At 42.0% G+C, this 24,131-nt stretch overlaps 1 protein-coding gene across 1 annotated transcript in view; it reads right to left on the reverse strand.

The window, feature by feature from the left end:
• The window catches only part of LOC145396758 (ribonuclease P protein subunit p40-like), a 61,187-nt gene extending 38,426 nt beyond the window's left edge, over nucleotides 1-22,761 (reverse strand). Inside the window, exons 1-3 of the mRNA XM_080270043.1 lie at nucleotides 22,667-22,761; nucleotides 12,120-12,271; nucleotides 7,553-7,697 (exon numbers count right to left, since the gene is read on the reverse strand). Coding sequence (XP_080126169.1) covers nucleotides 7,553-7,697; nucleotides 12,120-12,245 — 271 coding nt within the window. The 5' untranslated portion in view covers nucleotides 12,246-12,271; nucleotides 22,667-22,761. The remainder of the gene's footprint in view (nucleotides 1-7,552; nucleotides 7,698-12,119; nucleotides 12,272-22,666) is intronic.
• Nucleotides 22,762-24,131: the final 1,370 nt, after the last annotated feature.

Below are 24,131 nucleotides of genomic sequence, written 5' to 3' on the forward strand. Positions count from 1 at the left end.
ACAAAAAGTACAATAGCAGGAGAAAGATGAAACAGTAAGAGAAGCAAAATAATCATTCACACACCATCCTACATTCCAATATTCAGTACATACAAGACATATATATATATATATATATATATATATATATATATATATTGCATACCTATCTATCTATCTATCTATACATATAGATAGATAGATAGATAGATATAGATGTACATGGTGGTCCTTATACAGTAGGGCCAAAATTTGATTTCGAAAATTCAAATGCCATACCCATTCAAAACATTCTAAATAGGTTAAAAATACTGTATGTGAAATATTTTTGACAACAAATAATTTTTACATGTTGCTCATTGCCCTTGAATATCACTGTATAAGAGTCAAACCGTGTATATTCAGAGGATTTTGTATCTGAAATTTTCTGACATTTATGAATTTTTCAGATAAGATATCAGCTCATAGAAGGTCACAAACGGTTAATTTTGGAAAAAGGTAGATATATTTATTAACTAATCTGAATTGCTTCAAAGCAAGTTATAGATTTTTGATGAACACTTTATTGTAATACCAGTAAACGACACTCAATACAGTCCCTTCTGTATTATTAAATGACCACTATGTCGTCAACCAAATAATTGACCATTCATTGCTCCATGAGGAACCCTATGTCTGTGGTTGACCACAACTTGTAGGATGTATTGCAGCTGGTCTTCATGCTTCGTTAGATGACCGGGGACTGCCTTGATAAGTGCAACTGCTCGTTCAGCATGATAATTGGTTACGGCGAGTTTTTGCAAACATGCCAGCGCCTTTCTGTATGTACGATCTTCATACCACTGGTCAACAGGTAACTTCAAAAAGTCATCATCGATATTCAGTCTTTTGAAGAGGTTCTTTGTCTGCTTCGTGGCAAAATCAGCAACAGTCTTTCCTCAAAGGTCACCAATCGCAATGGTCACTCGCTTGGGAGGATCCTCCATATTATCATTGAAATTCATAGCTTGCACCATCTGTTTCTTGACTTCTTGACTGATGTTATCATCAAACAGTGCAAGACCCACCAGCTCTTCATTCAAGTACCACAGATGAGAGGCAATTTTCAGAGCTGTTACTCTGGAAATCTCATTGTTGATGGTGGCATAGTCGACTAGGGCCTGCAGCAGATGCAGGTCATTTTGTGGGGTGCTCACTGCGAGTGGTGCTGTTATCCAGGCCTTGACATAGAAGCATGTGTAAAACATACACAGGTCACCGAGACCACGCTCTTCACTGATGGTCAAGGTAAACTGTGAACGAAACATTCACACTTTGAATGTGTAGATTACCTTTGACATCCATTGTGCTTGATGCATCGCGCTGGGCTTATGAAAACGAGTACCTTGTGGTGGTGATGAACCGAGGAAGATGGCAGTCAGCTCGAGCAGCTCACGGTAATCATCTCGGGGCTGCTTGTGCATAAGTGTAGTGAAAACAAAGGTCAGGACCTCCTCCCTGATATCTTCAAGTTGAGCTGCAACCACTTCATCAGATGGTGCGTCTTGGAAGTGTTCCTGGTCAATTGAACTCCAAAAAGTTTGAAATTGGTTGAAGAGCAGTACTTCTGGTGCCGGTGCAACATGCATGGCTGCCTTGAAAGCAGTTCCTGCAAGTAGTTCTAAGATGTGATGCCGGCAGGCGAGATTCAAGAGTTCCCTGTCCAGTAGCTGTTCCACCATAATGCATGCTCCTATGTAGGGACCCGTGTTTGAGCTTGTCGTGTCGAAGCAGATGCCTTGGACCCTTTCTGCAACTCCCCACAGCTTCAGTGCTCTGACCATAGCTTGTGCTTGCTGCACACCAGTCCCTGATTCTAATTTTGGAACTTCTAATAGCTGAGAATTACCACTTGATGAGATGATGATCGGAGGTCGGTCCACCTTTTCGTTGTTGGCAAGGTCTGGAAGAAGCTTTCCATCTCAGTGTTCGACGATTACTTCATCTGGAGTGAACTCATTCATTATGCTCATCGCTGTCTCTTTGCGCCATTTCTGTCGCTGTCGCCTGATGTTGCTGCAGTTCAGAATTAATGAACTGAGATCATGACCCAATGCTTTTGCTGTTTCTCCGAGAATCATCAGAGCAGCACGATCAGACAGTTGATATCGATCCAGAGTGGCCGACAAATTTTGACTCAGCACAACTTTCCGACTATGTTTGGGTGGTGAAGGAAGACTTACCTTTAATTCTTCATTTACAGGAGTCATGCAGTTACCACTGGACTCATCCCCAGATGACAAAGTACTGCTGCTGCTGCTCTCCAGTTCTGTGATTTCTTGAGCCTGTGCAAATGCAGTGGCGGCCTTTTCTCTTCGTTTGAGCTCCACATACTCACGGTGGCGCTTATTTGCTTCTTTGATACTTAGGGTCTTGTCAATTCCTGCCATTGCCCCTGGCCGACCTTTCATACGCTGACTGATGAGAAACTGCTTGTCCTTTTCTATTGTGATCAGTTTCAGGGCGTCAGCACATGCAATATCGAAAGGGTCATCCAAAGTATCTTTAAATGACTGCTCACCCTGGACTTGTGCTGGTGTTGTCCTGCCCTTGTTCTTCTTAAGAGATTGCCATTGAAGCAAAATCTTCTCCAATTTTTTCTTGGAATTCCATGTTTGTAGAGTAGAGCAGAGGGTGTTGCAATGGTTTGGGCATATGGAGAGAATGGATAATGAGCGATTGGTGAAAAAGATAACTAGATCTGATGTGAGAGGTGTAAGGCTGAGAGGAAGACCACGAATAGGATGGATGGACAGTGTGAAGAGAGCGCTGGATGCGAGAGGGATGTCTGTTGAGCAAGGAAGAGTGGCTGTGCGTGACAGAAATAAATGGAGAGAAATTGTGAATGAATAAGTGATGACGCAGCCCTGAGGGAATATTCTCCCGTATTTGGTCTGATCAGCTAGTCAGGTCAGGTGCGGGTAAGGGGATGGGTCTGTTATGATGTGGCAGGGGTAAACCAGTTCTGCTGTCGGGCCCTGCTGCGGATGTCACTGATTGCATTGCGCAGTTGACCCTTGTGCGGTGTGATGCGGTGAGGATCTGTCCGTTCTCCCCTTTGGAGCTAAGATGCGAATGAATGTGTTTGAATGGATGAGTAAATGGAGAGTGAGTCGTCCTGTCTCGGCTACCTCCCTTTCCTTGGGGGAAGCAGCCTAGGTATATAGATAGATAGACAGATGTTTGTCGAACTGGAATACGGGCACGCTCCCAGAACTGTTCTACTTTTCCAATTGTAGCTGTTACTGCTGTTTTAATGGTCTTGTTCTGCATCAGGTGGAGGTGCAAAAGATAACCTAGGGCTTGGCGGTTTGAAGGCAATTTGGATCCTTTGATATCATCTTCCAACTTGTTGAGCAAGTAGACATCAGACTGAGTCCTAGACATGTTCCTTGCTTTAGCATCAGTGCTTCCACTCGTCGAAGCCATATTCGTCCAGAATCAACACAGTTCAACCAGTTAACAGTAATTATGTAAGATTGCCTGTAAAAGTAGAAAGCATACAATTAAAGGGTGCAATTAGATTGTCTCTGTATGCTATCCGTACACAACAGTAATATCTCTATACACTTAACAAGTAAGTGAAACACTGTTATATACCAAATTGTCATTGAAATCTAGTAAATTATCGTCACCACGAATACCAGCAGCATAACCAAGTCATGAGGTCTAACGAAAATTATCTACCTGCCACACCCGGTCCACAGTAGGCAGCTGTGAGCTGCCTAGGTGCTATGAATTTAAATCTTTGTACAATGCAGAACTGAGTAGTTTCAAGACCCCGAAACTGTGTGAAAGACATTTCTGTGACAACTACAGTAAAAGTCCAATATTTCGGCATCCAATTCCCCGGCAAATCTGACATTTCGGCAGTTTTGAGAAATAGTCCCATTTACGAAAATCTCCGATCGTTCGGCAGATTCTCCGATTTTTTTCGTCAGTCTTGAAATTCTCCATGAGGCTCGCCAGCTAGCTACCCGCCTTTACCCTCCTTAGTGAGTGAGATAGTGAAAGTGATGGAACGAGTCTACCACTGCCATGAAGCTCAGAGGCTATCTCTTTCTCCTATAGCATAAAGAGAGGACAAACATGTAGTGAGTCTAGCATGGGAAAGAGAATCTGTTTCGCCATTCTTCCGCCATTCTTCCAAGTTGTTGCCGTGCTGCTGCCGACTTCTCTTGATTCTTCTGTGTGCTTTGTGAACTTCGTACCGAAATACCTCTGAAATTACTATTCGAGTGTGCTGTAAGCACCGTAACATCAGACAGGAGCTTTGTAACACCTGAGTGGACCAGCCGTGTGTTGTGAACAGTATAAACATCTGCGTGCTTTGAAAATGGCCTCCACGTGTGGAAAGTTAACTGGTGTTAGCAAGAAGCGTACACATAAGATGTGGACTTCTTCCAGCAGTAGCAGACTCCAGTCAACCCCTTCTATTGTACATATGTAAATAAGGAACCTACTATAAGTTTAGGTAAGTGCATGTGAACTTGTAGGCCTACTGTACCATTACATTTATATACAGTATGTTCACTAATTTCTTTATTTTTCATATTCATGTATAGTACTGTATTCATTACAGTATTGTACAGTATCAAACAGTATACAGTACTCTCTCCAAACACATTTGTAATGATATGAGTAATGATGATAGTGTTCACCGAAACATATAAGGTACTGAGTGGGTAGGGTTTTCGATAATTCGGAAATTTTGATATTTCGGCACTTGCCTGGTCCCATAGATGCCGAAAATTCGGACTTCTACTGTATTTGGGACAAGCTGAATGTGGCGATACGTAATAACATAAAAGGCAGAAAAGCGACCTCTAAATATAAATATTTTTGAAAAATATTTTGTATGAAATGTTTTCGTGTTATATGGAAGGATTTCAGGGGGTATCGTCCTAAAAATTCGCAAGATCGAAAATTACGACCACCCTATACATCCACCACAAACTGACTTAGGACCTACACACAGAATTGCTATGGGAGAGTTGTCTGTCTATGCTTTGTGTTTCCACCTCTACCAAGTGAATTTTTTGGGCAAGAAGTAATTTGGCAACTCCTCTGGTGTTGGTGGGAGGTGGTGAAACACTCAGCACGTCAGTGCTTGCCCAGGAGCAAGAGTGGGGGTATATGTTCCTGCTGCTCCAAGCTTGCACCTCCCTCTTTTTTCGTGTGCATTACTGTTTGCCCTGTTATTTTCCTAGAGTCGAGTTGTCATGGCTGGAAAGTACAGCTCAAAGTAAGAAAGGGTCCGTATCATTGCATGGAGGCAGGATAATATCAACACAATTTGTGAACATACTGGACGCACAAAGTTGACCGTCATGGAGATTCTTGCTGCAGTGCGCAGCCTGCCACCTGATGTCATACCAAATCACAAGCATGGCAGTGGAAAGAAGAGGATGACTTCCAGAGGTACAGATACGCTTCTGAAGAGGGAAGTAATCAAGAATCCTCGACTGACAGCAGCAGAATTGAAGAGAATGCATCCCCAGCTGTTACAAGACGTTTCAACTCGAACTATCCAACACCGCTTGCAGAAGGAGCTGGGTTTGCCAAGCTGCACCGCAGCTAAGAAACCGCTTCTTACTGACCGCATGAAATAACTGCACATTCAGTTTGCCAAGAAGTATGCACACTGGACATCGGATGAGTGGAGAAAAGTTATGTTTCCCGATGAAAGCACATTTCAAGTGTTCCAGGTGTGTTCTGCCAAGGTTCGTCGCCCTGCCCCCCGAAGTCGATATGACCCTGCTTACACGGTGCCAACTGTTAAGCACCAACAATCAGTTATGGTATGGGGGTGTTTCTCAGGTGAAATAGGAAGGGGAGGCCTCTACTTTCTTCCTAAGAACTTGATGATGAATGGTGGCCAGTACATTCATGGGTGTGATTTTTTCATGCATGGTTCAGCTCCATGTCACAAGTCAAGAAAGGTGACAAAATGGCTTCAGGATAATCGGACTGAGGTCCTTGACTGGCCTGGCAACAGTCCGGATCTAAATCCGATAGAAAACTGCTGGGCAAAGATGAAGAAAATCATGGCTGAGAAGAAGACACCCAATCTGGACAACCTCAAGACTGAACTGACAAATGTTTGGTGCAAAGAAATGTCCTTAGATTACTTTAGAGATCTAAGTGATTCCATGCCAAAACACATCCAACTGGTCCTGAAAAACAAGGGAAACATGATTCCATATTAATGAATGGCATTTCATGAATAAATATTGCGATATACTATGATCTCTGTGTTTATTAGTACCTTGTGGGGGGGAGGTCCTAAGTCAATTTGCAGTAGCTGTATATATATATATATATATATATATATACACACACACACACAATACAGTATATGGATGGGATGATGAGAGAAGTAAAAACATGAGTAATGGAGAGGGGGATGGCGTTGGTAATGAATGGTGATGGATGAAGTATCTCAAATTTGTTGTATGCTCATGATGCAGTACTACTTGCAAATACTGGACAAGAACTTGGTAGACTAGTGCAGAATTTTGCTGATGTCTGTGAGCATTGTGCCTTGAGAGTAAACGTAGAAAAGAGTAAAGTGATGGTTACTGAGAGAGAAGTGACTCCCAGTGTGATCTTACAGTGAATGGAGTGGGACTGGCATTGGTGACGAATTCAAATACCTGGGTACGGTGATAGAAAAGAGAGGAAAATGTGCAAAAAAGAAGTGGAAAGTGGAGTGATGCAAGGAAGGAAAGTAGCTGGTGCAATGAAGGCCCTGATAAGAAACAGAGGCTTGAGTGTTGCAGCTGCACGAGGCTTACATGAAGGAGTGTTAGTGCCAACTTATATATAGTTGTGAGACTATGGCGTGGCATGAAAATGAAGTCAAGAGTGGAAGCAGTGGAGATGGGACTGCTAAGGAATGTATGTGGAGTACAGGGGTGGAGAGGATACGAAATAATGTGATTCGTGAAAGATGTGGGTGGAGTGAGGAAGTCTGTGGACACCAGAATCAAAGCAAGTGTACTGAGATGGTATGGTCATATGGAGAGACTGGATAACAACAGATTGGTGAAAAAAGTATATCTGAGCAAATATGAAGGAGGGAGGAGGCGAGACAGGCCAAGGAGACGGTGGAGGGATAGGCTGGATAAGTGTACGAGGAAATGAGGTTTGGAAGTTGGTGTGGCTAGGGGACTGACAAGAGATCGAGCTGGCTGGATGAATATTGTGACCAGAAGCAAGTGATCAGGGATTTGGCACCCATTTTTAACGTGACAGCATCCAGACTGACTTTGTCAGATACATTTATGTGATGCTACAAAAAATGGTGACTGTTTTTGGCATATCAGATAGAAACAGGATTCCAGGGGCTTGAATGGTGAGATAAATAGCAACTTATCAATTATCAAGGGACCAGATAACAGGTGTGCTGCATTACTGCTACAGTACTATTATTACTATTACTAACACTGCACTACTACTACTACTCCTACTACTACTATTACTACTACTCCTACTACTACTGATTGAATGGGTCAAGGAAGATGGACTATACCTGTTTCAATAAATGCCTGGATGAAGGTGGGGGTGCAGAGGTGATGGAGTGGCAGGGCAGTGATGCGGTAGAACTGAGTGTCATCAGTCAGCACGTTGGAAAACTCAGGTGGCACTCTTGCACAACCAGGCAACAGCAAAGACACCTGAGGAATATCACCATCCTCATTATCATCATTCATGTCATCATCACCATCCCTATTTACTGTTTCCAACATCAACAACAGCATTATCATCAAATTTACCAGCAGCAGCATTTCTCATTATTGTCATCTTCATCACCAGCAGCATCATTATAACCATCTTCATCACCAACATCAGCATTATTCTTATCATCATCATCATCTTCATCCTCATTATCATAATTACTATTCTCTTCATCATTTTCTTCATTATCAACACTTTCATCCTTATTGGCCATCTCATCATCATCACAATCATCATCAACATCATTAATGAGTAATTCTACTCAACATTATCATCCTTACTCAACTCTTTCAACCTACAGGCCTTATTTTCTTTAGTTCTGGCTATCTTTGGAATTTGTGACACATTCCAGAATATCACAACTTTTCCATACAACTGGTATCAACTGTAAACTGAGGACAGCTGACAATTTAACTTCATGGTTAAAACTTATAAAATTCACACAAATTTACAACAGACTTAAATGCTTCATCATAAGTTACATTTTATCATATTCTTGTTATTTCCAATACAGTATCCCTTAGGGGATTATGGCATCTGACAACAGATAGATGGATAGATACTATTTGCTCAGCTTTGGTGGCTTTCAACTGGAAGAGTAAGATATAGCCTTCATAACCACTCTATTAATCAATGTGTATGTGAGTGAGGTGGAGAGGGAAAGCGGGAAGGAGAGACCAAGGATGAGGCAGAGGAACAGGGTGATCTATATGAGGCGGTCATGAGTTGGAGAAAGTGCAGCTTAATGGCAAATTACATGGCAAAATGGAAGTGATTCATTTGTGGCTATCCCATTTGGCAGGTATGAGCAGTAACCCTTCTGAGTCAGTGGGACAGACTTATGATTTTGGTAATGATCTACAGATCACTTCACTTTTAAGATTATTCTAAAGAAATTTTTAATGCCAACCAAATACTGTACATGTTACAATAATTCAACTGCCATCTATCTAAGTAACTTTTATAACATAATGTACATGTCCACAAATAATAATAACACATGACTGTCAATAATATGTGCTGTATCAATGAACAATTTTATTTGCACTGCAAACAAAATTCTATCCTTGCATTGTGAAATGAATATCCTTGTTACATGATGAACTGTTACAAAAAGGTACATGATTAATTCACAACTGTTTACCAATGATTCATACCAAGAGTAAATACAAAAGCTGTACAGGTCAAGTTCACTATATGATCGGGTTACCTTCCTGGAAAACTGATCAGATTATAAATTGTATACAAAATGTAGGGACTGTAGCAACACCATAGGCAAAGGTGGTAATAATATATAAAAAAGAAACTGAGCTTTCATTAGGTGATGTAGCAACTGTATAAGTTAAAAAGGCAATCACACATTGAAAAAAGGTTGCTGAAATGCTGAGATCATATAAGTAAGGTAGACCTGTACTCTACCTAAGATTTTTTTTTTTTAATGAGACACTTGCAATTGGATACCTCTGACAAGCCAGTCAATTCTTGAAGGAACATCTAATGCCCCAACTCTTAAGATTATGTTCTAAATATTCATCTTTGAGGTGAGTCCAGTGACTGGACTTACTGTAACAGGCTTCATACATGAAAAACCTGTTCACATAAATACATGCTGCCAAACAAGGCATTCCTCTTCCTTGTAAATGCAGTGAGGTTTAGGTGCTTATCATGTGAGAGGTATTTACCAGTATTATTATACATTTTAGGTACTGTATAATAATTATTTATAAATAAGAGCAATGATTCAGTGCCAATTTTAGTGAACATCATACCAAATGTATTTGTCAGATCAAAATATTAAATCTTGAACACCATTACCAAAAACATTCTGTTGCTCACATTTTATTTGAGCCAAGGGCAAAACTTCATGTCCATCCATCCATCAACCAATCCTATGTTGCCCCATGAGGAGCGTAGAAGCCCGGGGCTAGGCAAAGTGGTCCTGACATTTAAGATGAGAGTGGCCAGCCTCATTCATCCCTGTGTGGCATTACATGAGCAATAAACCCCAATCACCCCTTGGATATAAACCTACACAGGCTCAATCCTATTGGATCGCCTTAAGTACCCACTAAACCACCAGGCGCCATAATTTGGCTAGACAGTTACCACCCAACACAGTAAGTGGTTTTCTGTACAGGAAACCATTTGGCTTGTCACTCAGTGTAGCCACCCATAGGCAGAAGGAAGAGGAAAGAGAGAAGGAAAGAAAGACAGAGGAGGGAGTGTAAAGTCATCTGCAGGAAGAAGGGAGAGGAAAGAATTAAGGAAAGAAAAACAGAAGAGGAAGGAAGGATGAGGGGAAAGGGCAGACACCCAAAGCAGCATTACATCAAATGAGTGGATGGTGAGCACCCCCAACTACCACCTAGAAATTATCACAATGTTTGGTGGGCCACAGTAGGGTCCAGTTGGGCCATTTGTGGCACATATCTGCCTTTAAGGATTATGGTTATTGGCATTATACTGTACAGATAAACAGACAAACAGACAGAAAACAAAGTTCACACAAGCTGAATATATGTGATATCTTTTTATTTTATGATCTTCTTCCCTACAAGGAATTTTTTCAGTTTTGAGATGTTTCCTAGTGAAGGGATTAATGAAGTGGATATTTGACTTCTCCAGCTTGAAAAGCTTCTCCTTAGCAGAGTTTAGTGGTCTGAAGTTAACATGAATACAATGAAAAATACATAATCAGATTGAAGGGGTTAATCCACTGAACTCTGGAATGTCTTTCATTTTACTCTTACCACCTCCTGAGAGAGATTAGGCAATGCCTTACTATACCCTTACAATATGAAACACCCTTCTTTAAATGACAAAATCATCAGGTACCACTCACAATAATTTAAAAACAATGTCATCCTGGTTAACCCCTTGCATGTGATGACATATTTCTCCATTTCATGCTTGCTGCTTAATTTTATTCTGCATAGGAGAGCCACCCGGTACTGAAAGCAATTACAAAGGCCATACATGACCCCTACAGTGCAAATAATCTATCCCACATTAACTTAAATCATCAGATAATAGAAGGAGCAAAATGAAATGCCACTGGATTCTAGGCATTAAGACACTTGGTTCTCACAATTCAGGTTGTACAGTAAAAGTGGTCCCTAACTTTTACAAGGATTTTATATGAGAGGTCAATATAGTACAGATCTTAAGGCCTTCAATCCAATGATGTATGGTATTTTTTATTTTATTCTTGCTATCTTTATGCAATGCTGGAGAGGGACAACTCCATATGGTGGCACCAAAAGAGCCGGCCATCTCCTCTGCCTGGCCATTCAAATGGCCCTCAACTCCCTCCCAATCCTCCCAAGAGGAGGATGGTTTATTGCAGCACATGGATAATTTCACCTGCAGTTCACTGGGTTCAAGGTTCACAGTCACATGAGCCTAGGGCTACAACTACTAAAGTATTGTACTATTTTTATGCAGTTTTCTTCAGCTTTGGGGAGATTTTTTAACTGGATAAGTCTGCTAAGCTTTTACTGACCCACACAAGACCTGTAAGATGAGGGGATGCTGCAGATCAAGTTGGTGATTATAGTAAAAAAATAAATAAATAAATAATTATAGTAAAAGAGCCAATCCCATTTTGTACCCTGTGGAGCATTGGGACCCAGGACCAAGTTACCACAGTCCAGAATATTTGAGGACAGGAGACCAACCCAAGTCCTTGGTAGCATTTACATGACAGAAAAATCTCTAGCCACCTTTGGGACCTGAACCATAGTGCACAGGCCACAGCATGTTCTGACCTGAGAGTTCTACCACGATGCCACCAGATATGCTGGTAAGAAATTACTAAGAATGAGCTGCTATGAAGCCTCCCATACCCAGGGTCATAAGTTACAGTCAGTTTGCTTTTACCTAACAAAGATCCCTAACTACTTTCAATTCAGCTGATGGCCAGGTGTTGTAACGTAACCAAGAAGACTCATTCCAAAGTCATATTAATGGCTCATCGAATTTATGCAATCAGGACTTAATGTAGGATTCTAGTTGTGAGACAAAGTTCCATCATATGAAAGCAAACTGACTACAGAATATATCCTTGTGTTGAGTGGATGACGATGAACAAGATGGTGGAGATGGTTTGCCTGAATTCACTAGTTATACTGTGCTGATTTGTTATGTCCATCAGGGAAGCAAAGGAAGTGACAAGACTTTTGATGCTGACAGTGCAAAGCCAGACCTGTTGAAGGAATGCTGTGGAACAAGTAGGTGGTGATAAATAACACGCAGGAGATTATTGAGGTGTAATAAGCAAAATTAATTAATATGGAAGAGCTGCTACGACACCTCCTATATCACCTAGAATATAATATGGTCCATGGAAGCCTAGAGTATACCTGTGTGTTGAATGGATGGTGTGTAATAAGCTGCTGGTGGTGGTGGTGTTGATGGTGCCAGGAACTGCATGCATACTGGACATGGCTCTCTGGGGCAGGGAACTTCTCAACCTCAGGGTTCAGCATTGCCACTCACCAATGATCAACGTCTGCTGTAACAATCCAGTCCGTGTAGTACTCAGTGAATATAAAACTTCTCAGGGGACCCATGTACTGTGCTGAAATGTAACAATTAACCTAAACCAACCCTACATAACTTACCTTAATTTTACCATCAATACAATGCAATAGTTGAAATAGTTGCTCCATGAAACCCCAACTACTTATTCTGTACAAGCTAAACAAAGTACTTGCAACAGATAAGTCACAGAGAAGACCCCGCCCCCCTCCATTTAACCAATAATAATGAAATACCGTACTAAAAAAAAAAAGAGGCATGGCAGTTGGAAACCACAGTAACAGTTAAATATACTCTCCAAGGTGATTAAAAGGATCCATGATGGTGAAGAAAAAAAAAAAATGCCCTCATAATGAAGAGGTTCACCCAAACTAAACTGTCCAGTGTTATTCTGAAAGAAATATTTGTGACACCTCTTTTAAATGGGTTAACTAATGTGCTTAACCCTCTATGGAGTGCCATAAAGATTTTCCTCTGCTGAATAACTGCAAATTGACTAACAGGTACAATACCTCAGATATTTCCCTGGTTTACCCCTTTTAGGTGGTAGTGACCATCATCCACTCATTTGATGTTGTGCTGCCTACGTCTTTTTCCACATTTATCATTCTATCTCTGTGTCTGCCATCCTCTATTCCAATTTTCCCTTATTTTTCTGTCACTTTTCATTACTCTTCTTTCTACTTCAGGTGGCTCTACACTGGGTGACAAGCCTAATGGTTTCCTGTAACCCATGAAACCATTTACAATCTAGGTGGTAACCACATAACCAGATAACAAGGTGATGTGGAGCCTGTTCTGGTGCCCCTCCTAACTGAGTGATGTAAATGCAGCAGCATCTATCCAGGAACCAAACTTCCACACTTTCCCCCACACCTTGCTGTCCTGGGGTGCTGCTGACTGAAATGGAACATTGGTTCACTACACAGAAGAGTCCCGTAGGGGTGGTTGTTCACCTGCAGTTGATTGGTTTGCTTAGCCAGACAGACTGGGATAATCAACAACAATAACCTCTTTTAGCACATTTATGTACTTGAGTAGCGTGATGAGTAAGGATGGAAGTTTGGAGGATGAAGTGCTTGAGATGGTACAACAGGGAAGAAAGGTTGCTGGTTCTCTGAAAGCAGTGATAAAAAATATGGAAGTGAGCATGTAAGTAAAAAAATCACTGCATGATAGTATTGTGATACCAACCCAAGTCATGAGTGAGAGCAGTGGAAATGAGGTATCTGACAGGAGAATAAGGAGTTACATGGAGAGACATACTGACAAATGAGGAAATGAAGGAGCATTGTGGTGTGGATGTGCATGTGATAGAAAGCATTACGAGAAGTACCTTCAGATGGTTTGGACATGTGGAGAGGATGGAGAACAAGAGACTAATGACGAGAGTGTGAGTGAGGTGGAGGGGGAAAGAGGGAGGAGGAGGCCGAGGATGAGATGGAGGGATGGAATGGAGAAGTACTGTATATGAGAGAGAGAGAGGTGTGAGCTGGACGGAGGGCAGTGAAATGGCGGGGGATGGGGGGACATTGAGGTAATCTGTTTGTGGCCACCCCTTATGGTATTAAGGCACCTGGCAAGAGATAGATAGATAGGAATGCCAATTTTTTTTTTTTTTTTCACTAGAGCTGAACAAGTCAAAATTTGGGTATTATTCTCAATTCAGGCCATCCATGATGTGGCTGTTTGGGGGGTGTTCTATGCAGTAAAACATCACTATAACTGACTAAATGGGGCCAAAGCCATTCTGAGAAAAGTGAAATTCCGATAAAAGCGACATCTGAACTTCTCCCTGCTAACCTGGACTTTTTCCAATATAGAAGACATTAGTTCGGATCGCACCAACAATTTTTAAACCGTTTTCACTACCATTGCAACACTGTACTGTATCATATATTCACTACAATAATCAAATGGTATAATATATATAATAATGCTGTACAGTACTGTACACTGATAAACATGTCTTTCATTTACCTTACTGTGGTGAACATACCTGAAGTGGTCAGGCAGTCCAGACTGCTTCTGCCTTTATCACACTTTCTTCAATATATAGCATAAGAATTTTGTCCCGTAGCTCCTCGATTCCGATAAAGGCAAATTCCAGTCTACAGTACAGTATTGATGTCCATTATATCAAGGTTTTACTGTAATTAGATCTCAGTTGTCCAAACATTTTTCCTTCCACAAAACTTGCACCAGAAATCAACAATGATGGAGTTATAGCATTTTTATACAGCATTTAGCCAGCTGGCGGCCAAGACATGAGTCCCATGACTTATTCCAGCCAGTCATTGACTGAGTTGCAAAATGCTGGCTACTCACTTTCATCATGGCCTCTGAAACTAATGGGCCCTCTCCCATTACGTGTGTGGTTGGACTGCTGCACCCAGGAGCTCAGGAGGCAACAGGCAAGAAAACAGCCCAATAGAAATGGCATTCCAGCCACAATGACAGCGTACAAGAGTTATAACAGAACGACCAGCTGAGAGTGTGCCAAAGAAGGTTATAGCTAGCTAGAACTGTCATAGGATTCTCATATAACAGCATTAAAAACATGATGATAATAAGAAACAACAAGCAGACTGTGCAGATGCATTAAGGGAAAAAAGACTATGATGGAGGGCAGGGAGGAGTTTAGGCCTTGAACTGAGCAACAGTAAATGCCTCAATAATTTCCATGGGAAGAGAATTCCAGGCAGGAATAACATGACATGAAAAGAAGTGCCTTCAAACTTCAGTTTAAGAATGATGAATGATATTCTTAAACTGATGACCATGTGAACCCAGATGTGGTGACATGATACACAGATCAGAAGGTTACATAAGGGACAAAAAGTGAATATTTTTATGGCAGAAAATCAGATCACTGCTCAACTGTTGTCTCTTAACAGAAAATAAGTTCTATCAGCAAAAGAGCTGGGAAAGACCATCAATTAGTTTTGTCCGACAACACCGCACTGAGGAGTTTGAAATCAACCAGAAACCTAGTGGGTAGACAGAGGAGATATGGGACTACCTTTTACATACCCGGTATTAACAAAAATTTTTAGCTACCTTTTAACTGATTCAGAGACTCTGTAAAGGTGAAAATTATGAAGTATGCTTTTGAGTATGAGGAGGCTCCATCAAGAAATAAGGAAATTACAGTACGATTATTATACGAGACAGGTTAGGTTAGCATAAAACAGGTTAGGTCACGTTAAGATAAATTAGATTACATAAGGTTAGGTTTGAACAAATTAGGATGGGTTGTTACCAAAATTTAGGTTAGGGTTGGATATATTAGCACTGATAGAGTAAATTTTTGCCCAAAATGGCATTCTAAGATGGCGTCTGCCTATCTTCAGTTCATAATGTGGCGTGTGTCTGTCTTCGGCGCTGCTGGGGACTGTAAATAATGAATGCTTTTTAAATGCTATTCACCACTTTAAAAGAAATTAGAAGATGAGAGAGAGAAGAGAAAGGTATATGTGAGCAGGAGAAGGGAGGTTAACCCGCCCCATCCCAACGTTTTCTGGGCAGTGGTACGCCTCAGTCCCGACATTTTTGGACCTTTTTTTTTTTGGCTTAAACATCCACTTTTGGTGAGAAACATCGAAAATTCATAGAGAAATCGCTCACCTGAGGTTTGAAATACTCGATCCAGGTAGGAGCACCTCCTTACCTTACAGGGTTATCTATCAGGCTGGCTGCAAAGAAAACGAGTTCTATGGGAGGATAACTATTCTACACCACTCATAAACGGTATTTATTTATTTATTTGGTACGAATTTATATGTAGTACGAGAGTATATTGGTTTTCAAAGGTAATACAGGCATTATAAGCATTGTTTCACTCACTAACTCATCACCATTCCTGACCTTTTTTTGCCACATTACCTGATCATCATTTCTGACTGTTTATTCCTCTAATGTTTGTCCTCCACATTGTCATCGATTGGGGAATCACTCTGGCCCTGAATTTCGTACCGTGGCATGACATGGCTTTACTGGCCAGGTCACTGATAACAGGTGAATTGCTGAGAAAAGGTCATGCAGGGGGGGGGGGAGGAGGTAATGCTGGGTAAGGCATTGTCCCTGCCTGGAATCTTGTAGAGGAAGGTGTCCCGTGTATACATGCCAAAAATCACTCGCAAAAATTGAAAATTGTGCAAATTAGGGACCTTGCAATGTCCTTGCAATGTTGCCGCGTTAATTTATGTCTCCGGGATATGAGTGCACATCATGTGAGGACGTGAATTCACGTCTCCGGGACGGGGCGGGTTAAGAGACTGGTGAAGGAGAGTAAGAAGAAAGTGGATGAAGAGTTGGGGAGGAATCTGAGTGTGAAATGGAGGGAGAGTAAGAAATTGTTTTGGAAGAAGGTAGAGAAAGTAAGGCAGTGTGAAAGGGGAAATAGTAGGGGAGTGAAAGATAGGAATAATAGATTGTTGGTGGAGAAGAGAGAGAAATTGAGGATATGGAAGGAGCACTTTCAGGATTTGTTGAATGTAGAGAGTGAGAGCAGTGCGAGCATAAGTGGTTGGGGAATGGCTGGGAGAAGAAGAGATGAGAGGAGGGAGGAAGAGATCAGTAGGGCGGAAGTAGTGGAAGCGATGGAGAAGATTAAGTTGGGAAAGGCCCCAGGATTTGATGGAGTGTGTGGTGAAATGCTTACGTATGGGGGTGAAACTGTTGTGGAGTGGATATGGAAGTTGTATAGATTGGCTTGGGAACAGGGAAGGGTTCCAGAGGACTGGAAATTAGGTATAATTGTTCCTTTATACAAAGGAAAAGGAGAGAGAGAAGTATGTGGTAACCATAGGGGTATTTGTCTTCTTAGTGTGACTGGTAAAATATATGGTAGAATACTCATTGACAGAGTTAGGCATATGACAGAGGAGCTAGTTGGAGAAGAGCAAGGGGGATTTAGGAAGGGAAAAGGGTGTGTAGATCAGATGTATGTTCTAAGATGTTTAGTGGAGAAGTATCTAGAGAAAGGAAGGAAAGTGTATGCTGCCTTCATGGACTTGGAGAAAGCTTGTGACAGAATAGATAGGCAAGGTATGTGGAAGGTATTAAGAATATATGGAGTGGAGGGGAAATTGTTGAGTGCTGTGAAGAGTATGTACGAGGAAGCTAGGGCTACGGTGCGAGTGGATGGTGAGCTGAGTGAGTTCTTTGATCTCAATGTGGGACTGAAACAGGGTTGTGTGATGTCTCCATGGCTGTTTAATATATACATGGATGGGGTTGTAAAGGAGGTGCAAGGTAGGGCAGTGGATGTGGGGGTGGCTCTAATGAATGAGGGTGAGATTTGGAAGATTCCGGTGTTGCTGTTTGCTGATGATACAGTATTGTTGAGTGAAGATGAATGGGAGTTGCAAGGTTTGGTGAATGAATTTGGGACAGTGTGTAGGAGGAGGAAGCTGAAAGTTAATATAAACAAAAGTAAAGTTATGGTGTTTGAGAGGAATGAAGTCACAGAGTGTGCAGTAAGGTTGGATGGTGAGGATATGGAGAATGTGAGTGCATTCAAGTACTTGGGTAGTGTGATGAGTAAGGATGGAACTTTGGGAGATGAAGTGCGTGAAAGGGTACAGCAGGGAAGGAAGGTTGTTGGTACATTGAAAGCAGTGATGAGAAATAGGGAGGTGAGTATGGAAGTTAAGAAGTCACTGCATGATACTGTAGTATTGTGATCCCTACCCTGACGTGTGGAAGCAAGGCGTGGACCTTACAAGAGGGGAACAAGTCAAGAGTGAGAGCAGTGGAAATGAGTTACTTGAGAGGAGCATGTGGAGTGACGTGGAGGGACAGGTTGACGAATGAAGAAGTGAAGGAACATTGTGGGGTGGATGTGGATGTGGTTGAGAAAAGTAGGAGAAATACACTGAGGTGGTTTGGACATGTGAAAAGAATGGAGAATGAAAGACTGACTAAAAGGGTGTATGTAGGTGAGGTGGAGGGAGGGAGAGGGAGGGGTAGACCGAGGATGAGGTGGAGGGATGGAGCTGAGAGGTATATGAGGGGGGGGGGTGAGTTGGGGGGAGGGTAGTCAAATGGTGGGTGACAAAGCGACGTGGAGGCGTTTTGTCTGCGGCCACCCTTTGCGGGATTAGGGCGTCGGGCTATGAATAGAAAGAAAAACATCGAAACTTGAAAATACATTCCAAATATACTAGAAAAATCTTTCTATCTATCTATCTATTGCCAGACGCCTCAATCCCGTTTGGGGTGGCCACAAACAAATCGCCTCCACATCGCCCTGTCCCCCACCATTTCATTGCCCTGCTCCCAACTCACACACCCCCTCTCCCATATACCTCTCCACCCCATCCCTCCATCTCATCTTCGGCCTCCCCCTCCCTCTTCCCCCCTCCACCTCGCTCACATACACTCTCTTCGTCAGTCTTTCACCCTCCATCCTCTCCACACGGCCAAACCACCTCAGTGTGTTCCTCATAACGCTTCCTATCACATCCACATCCACACCACAACGCTCCTTTATATCCTCATTCGTCAGCCTGTCTCTCCATGTGACTCCACAGGCTCCTCTTAAATAACTCATTTCCACTGCTCTCACTCTTGACTTGTGTCCTTCCAACAACGTCTAAGCTTCACTTCCATACGTTAGAGTTGGTATCACAATACTGTCATGTAGTAACTTTTTCACTTCCCTGTTTCTTATCACTGCTTTCAAAGAACCAGCAACCTTCCTTCCCTGCTGTACCCTTTCAAGCACTTTGTCCTTCAATCCTCCATCCTTACTCAACACACTACCCAAGTACTTAAACGTACTCACATTTTCCAATTCCTTACCATCCAATCTCGCTGTACATTCACTGACTTCACCTTTCTCAAAGACCATCACTTTATTCTTCCGTACATTCACCTTTAGATTCCGTTTCTTACACACTATCCCAAACTCATCCACCAAGCCTTGCAGCTCCCCTTCGTCTTCACTCAACATCACAGTATCATCTGCAAACAACAGTACAGGGAGTTTCCATATACTATCCTCTCTCACCAGGGCCACTCCAACATCCACTACCCTACCTTGTACCTCTTTTATTACCCCATCCATGTACAGATTGAACAACCATGGAGACATGACACATCCCTGTTTCAACCCAACCTTCAAAGAGAAAAATTCACTTAGTTCACCATCCACACGCACTGCAGCCTTAGCACCATCATACATACTCTTCACAGCATTCATCAACTTCACATCTATTCCATATATTCTTAATACTTTCCACAATCCTTGTCTATCCACCCGGTCATATGCTTTCTCCAAATCCATGAAAGCCGCATACAACTTCTTTCCCTTCTCTAGAAACTTTTCCACTAAAGATCTAAGAATGAATATCTGATCTACACAACATCTTCCCTTCCTACAGCCTCCCTGTTCTTCTCCAACTAATTCCTCTGTTCTTTCTCTAACTCTGTCAGTAAGTATCCTACCATACACTTTTCCTATTATACTAAGAAGACAGATGCCCCTATGATTACTACACACTTCTTTTTCCCCTTTTCCTTTGTACAAGGGAATAATTATACCTGACTTCCAATCCTCCAGGACTCTACCTTCCCCCCAGGCCAATCTGCACATCTTCCACATCCATTCTACTACTATCTCTCCCCCATGCTTCAGAATTTCATCACACACTCCATCAATTCCTGGGGCTTTCCCCAATTTAACTTTCTTCATTGCTTCCACAACTTCTATCCTACTGATTTCTTCCTGTCTTCTCACCTCCCTCCTTCTCCCAGCCACTTATACTCGCATTACTTCCATCCTCTATGTTCAACAATTCCTTAAAGTGTTCTCTCCATCTGCTAACTTTTTCTCCCTTCTCCACTAGTAATCTACCATTTTTATCTTTCACCCCCCTGCTATCCTCACTTCCACCCTTTCTTACTCAATTCACCTCTTTCCAGAACATTTTCTTACAGTCCCTCCACTTTACACTCAAATTCCTTCCCAATTCCTCATCCAATCTCTTCTTACTCTCTCTTACTAATCTTTTCACCTCTCTCTTTCTTTCTACATATAACTCTCTCTTCCACCTCTCAACTTCTTCCACGCCCCTATTTCTCATCCATTCATTGTATACTTTCTTCTTTTGTGCCACAGCCTGTCTCACCTCTTCAGTCCACCACGCTGTTCCTTGCACCCCCCTCCGTCTTCTCTTCCTCCCAGACACCACATCACATGCTGCACATATTTTTTCTGTAAATATCCTGCACACAGCTTCCACGTCCCCCATCTGCTCCAATTCATATTTGCCCAATCGTTCCTCCACTTCTCTCTTATACTCTGCCTTTTTCTCATCCTCTTGTAACCTTTCCACTCTCCTTGCAACTACTCCTCCCTCTCGTCTTTCCCTTCTTCTATTTCTCCATCTTACTTGGATCCTAATTCTGGCCACCATCAAGTAGTGGTCAGAAAGTCCACTCCCCCAACCTCAATAAGTTCTTGCATCCATTACACATCTTCGCATCCTTTCATCCACACACACATAATCAATCATTGTCTTCCTTTCATTCAGTTCACCACCCACCCTTCTCATCACTCGCCATGTATACCTGTGGATCATTTTATGCCTGAAGAGGGTATTGGCTATCACCAACCCCCTCCCAGCACAAATGTCCACTAACGCACTCCCATTCTCATCTATCTCATCAGGCACATCCCACTCACCAACTATTCCATCCACCTTCACATTCCCTACTTTACCATTCATATCACCGATCAAAAACACTCTCTCATTCCTTCCAAACTTTTCCATGCACGCTTCCACATTTGTCCAGAACTCTTCTCTCACTCTGCTAGCACGAACTTGTGTTGGCGCATACACACACACAATTGCCCACATTTGTATTCCAACTTTCAACCTTACCCACACAATCCTTGACCCAAGTGATCCATACTGTCTTATGCTCTTCTTCCATCTTTTACTCACAACTATACATACTCCTTCCTTTGCCCTCTCATTCTCACCTACTCCTGCACATATACCCCATCCATACTCCCATTCTCTCACACTTTCTCCTCTCCATTTTGTTTCAGTTATTCCACATACATCCACTTTTGCACCCTCAAGCACCTGGACAATCTCTCTCTCTTTCACCTCATCATTCGCTCCTCTTACATTCCAAGTTGCCATTACCAAGTCCTTTGTCCGGTCCTGGGTCGTCATCGTTTGGTCAGTCCTTGTCCGAGGCTTTTTGTTTGTCTTTTTAGTTAGTTGTTTTCCGGGGAAAGGCACTAACCCTCCGACAACCCTTTTAGTCGTCTTTTACGACAAGCAGGGATACTGGGGGAGTATTCTTTGAAAAAAATAAATAAATAAAATAAAGCTGAAAAATATGATGGTCCCATGTCTCCCTGAAGACTACCAACCAGTATACCAAACTGGAGATGCAAAATATAGAATCAGAATGTCTGATATTAAAACAGATGTCATAAACTAGGAAGAGTGACAGACAGTACAGTAGATATCAACAGGTTTGCTACAGTGCCTTATTCTCTGTTAACCTCTCTGATGTTATCTATCACAACACCCAGACCTCTGTGAGAGTTTGCTTGATTTATTTGTCTGCCATTAAAGCAATACTGACCATCAATATGAACAGTCACACTCCATCTGAATCTAAGATGAACACACTTGGCAGGGGCAAACTTTACCCCCAGGAGCATGCTGTGGAGGTAATAGTGTTCACATTTGACTGGAGAATACAGGATCTTTATTACAAGAATTGGCAGGGCACTGAATGCAGTTTTAGACTGTCTTCAAAGATCATGTATTTAGTTTGTAATTAGCACCTAAATGAAAATGAGGAACAGTGGGGGCCCAGAATGGAACCTTGAAACATGTCACTAATAACTGGTAAGGCATTGCTATACAGTGTACACACAACACAAGCAGAAATGCTTTTGACAATTTGACTGGCTTCCCCCAAAAAAATAAATACAAAATAAAAAACTTCAGGCAAGGTTGAAATTTGTTTTGGTTTGGGCCATTACTTGAGGTCTTGGTTAGATTAAGAGGGCAAGGTCAGCTGATGCCTAAAATGGTTTCTAGTTCACCATTTCGAGGGAAGGGAGGGAGAGAACAACATAATAAAAAAACTTGTTGGAAGTGAAGGTAGCAGAATCACATTATAAAACAACGGGCAGCCACAGATTTATCGCCAAGTGAAATACTGATTGAGGCGAAACGTACTATTATATGGTTATGAACAAAACGAATATGCATGACACAAGTTCTTGAATGGATTTAAAGTTACAATGCCCTTTCTCACTGCAAGCGATAATGCGGTTCACCCAACACAACTTACAAAACTACACCTTTACTACTTGAAACTACCTTAATACCTTGTCGTACTGAAAAATGGTTGGCTCTTGGTGGTGTTTCCACGCTGTTACAATGGGGCTCTTATCTTCAATTCCCAGTGTTCAAACGATGTCTATCTCACGATTTAACATGCCTAGCTTTCTTCTCCTTCTTCCTGTTCTAAACAAGCAGCTGCTGAAGCTGAACAGCCTCGATAGTATGCACAGGCTATCTCGGCCGCGAGCGTATGACGTTGGCCGCCATATTGGAACACTATTTCCACTATGCAGTGGTTATTAATAATGATACACTCGTCGCTTATAAGACAAAAACATATATGAATTATGATTTTTTTTCTTCTGCCTAGTTCAACGAATTATATCGCATACATTTAGCCAATGAGTACAAAACAACGCCATAGGTTGCTGCAGTGCAGAACTGAGGCAGAGAAAGGTAATGCCAGAAAGAGAAAAGATAATGTGATATGAACGTTGAAATGATAGTGATGTTGAAGCTATTTTACGTCGAAGTAATGGTGTTGAAATGATGTGGGAAATCTTTAAACTATCCATGTCATGAAACCGAATGTCCAGATTGATAACGGCCGAAAGGAACATGGAAATATACAAGAGAGTGTGAACAGAAGAGAAGAGGACATGGAGAGAAAGACTAGAGATAAATGGACCTCTTTCAGTGTCCTCATTCATGCAGGGATACTGGGGAAGAATCTTCCCGACCCACCCTGGGGGGCAGTAATGTTACAGAATTAGCAACAAGATATATTTCTTACTTGTGAAATGTAACGCTATCTCTCTTCGATGAATTCCTGTGCCCATTTTTGTATCCGTAAGCTGCACAGTGGACCATGGCACTATATTTTCCGGAATCATCAACTGCTTTCAAAAACCCACAGAGCAGCTCAGTACAAAAAACGCGGCGGATATCAGGCGTGGTGTAATATGGATGCCGGTACACCAGCGCCGCCCTGGTGGCGGCTACATAAATTACGTGGTGCCACCCATGAGAAAGCCTCTCCACACCATAAAGGTCAGTGGTTCTACCTCACTTCTTGATATTTCAATGTTTCTTCCGGCCTTTATTTGCCATCTATTCCTACAGTGCCATAATTCTTCATTAATCATTCCTTTAAAGTATGGCTAGATTATTGTTATGCTGGGTGTTTTTAGGTCGGCTTACCGTCCTAGAAACACCTGGCGTGTAGTTGGGTCCTTTTCTAGATCGGGGCTAGAACACAAACATAAGAGGAACAGGGCATAAAAACTCCGGGCAACAACCTACACGTGTATTCAAGTACAGGAACGGCAGACAATCTCACAATATTTATGTTACATCAATCCTTGGACTGCTGATCAGTTTGAGCGTATCGCGCAGGATACGAGAGACACAATCGTTATTATTATATCAGGGTGAGTGCGTGTAGGGATAGTACTGTCTCAGTGCCGTATGCTGGGGGGGGGTAATATTCCCCCGCACACAGTCTCTCGC

This window comes from Coenobita brevimanus, chromosome 39 (assembly GCF_032717465.1).
Source record: "Coenobita brevimanus isolate Jiangsu-jjx chromosome 39, ASM3271746v2, whole genome shotgun sequence".
NCBI lineage: Eukaryota > Metazoa > Arthropoda > Malacostraca > Decapoda > Coenobitidae > Coenobita > Coenobita brevimanus.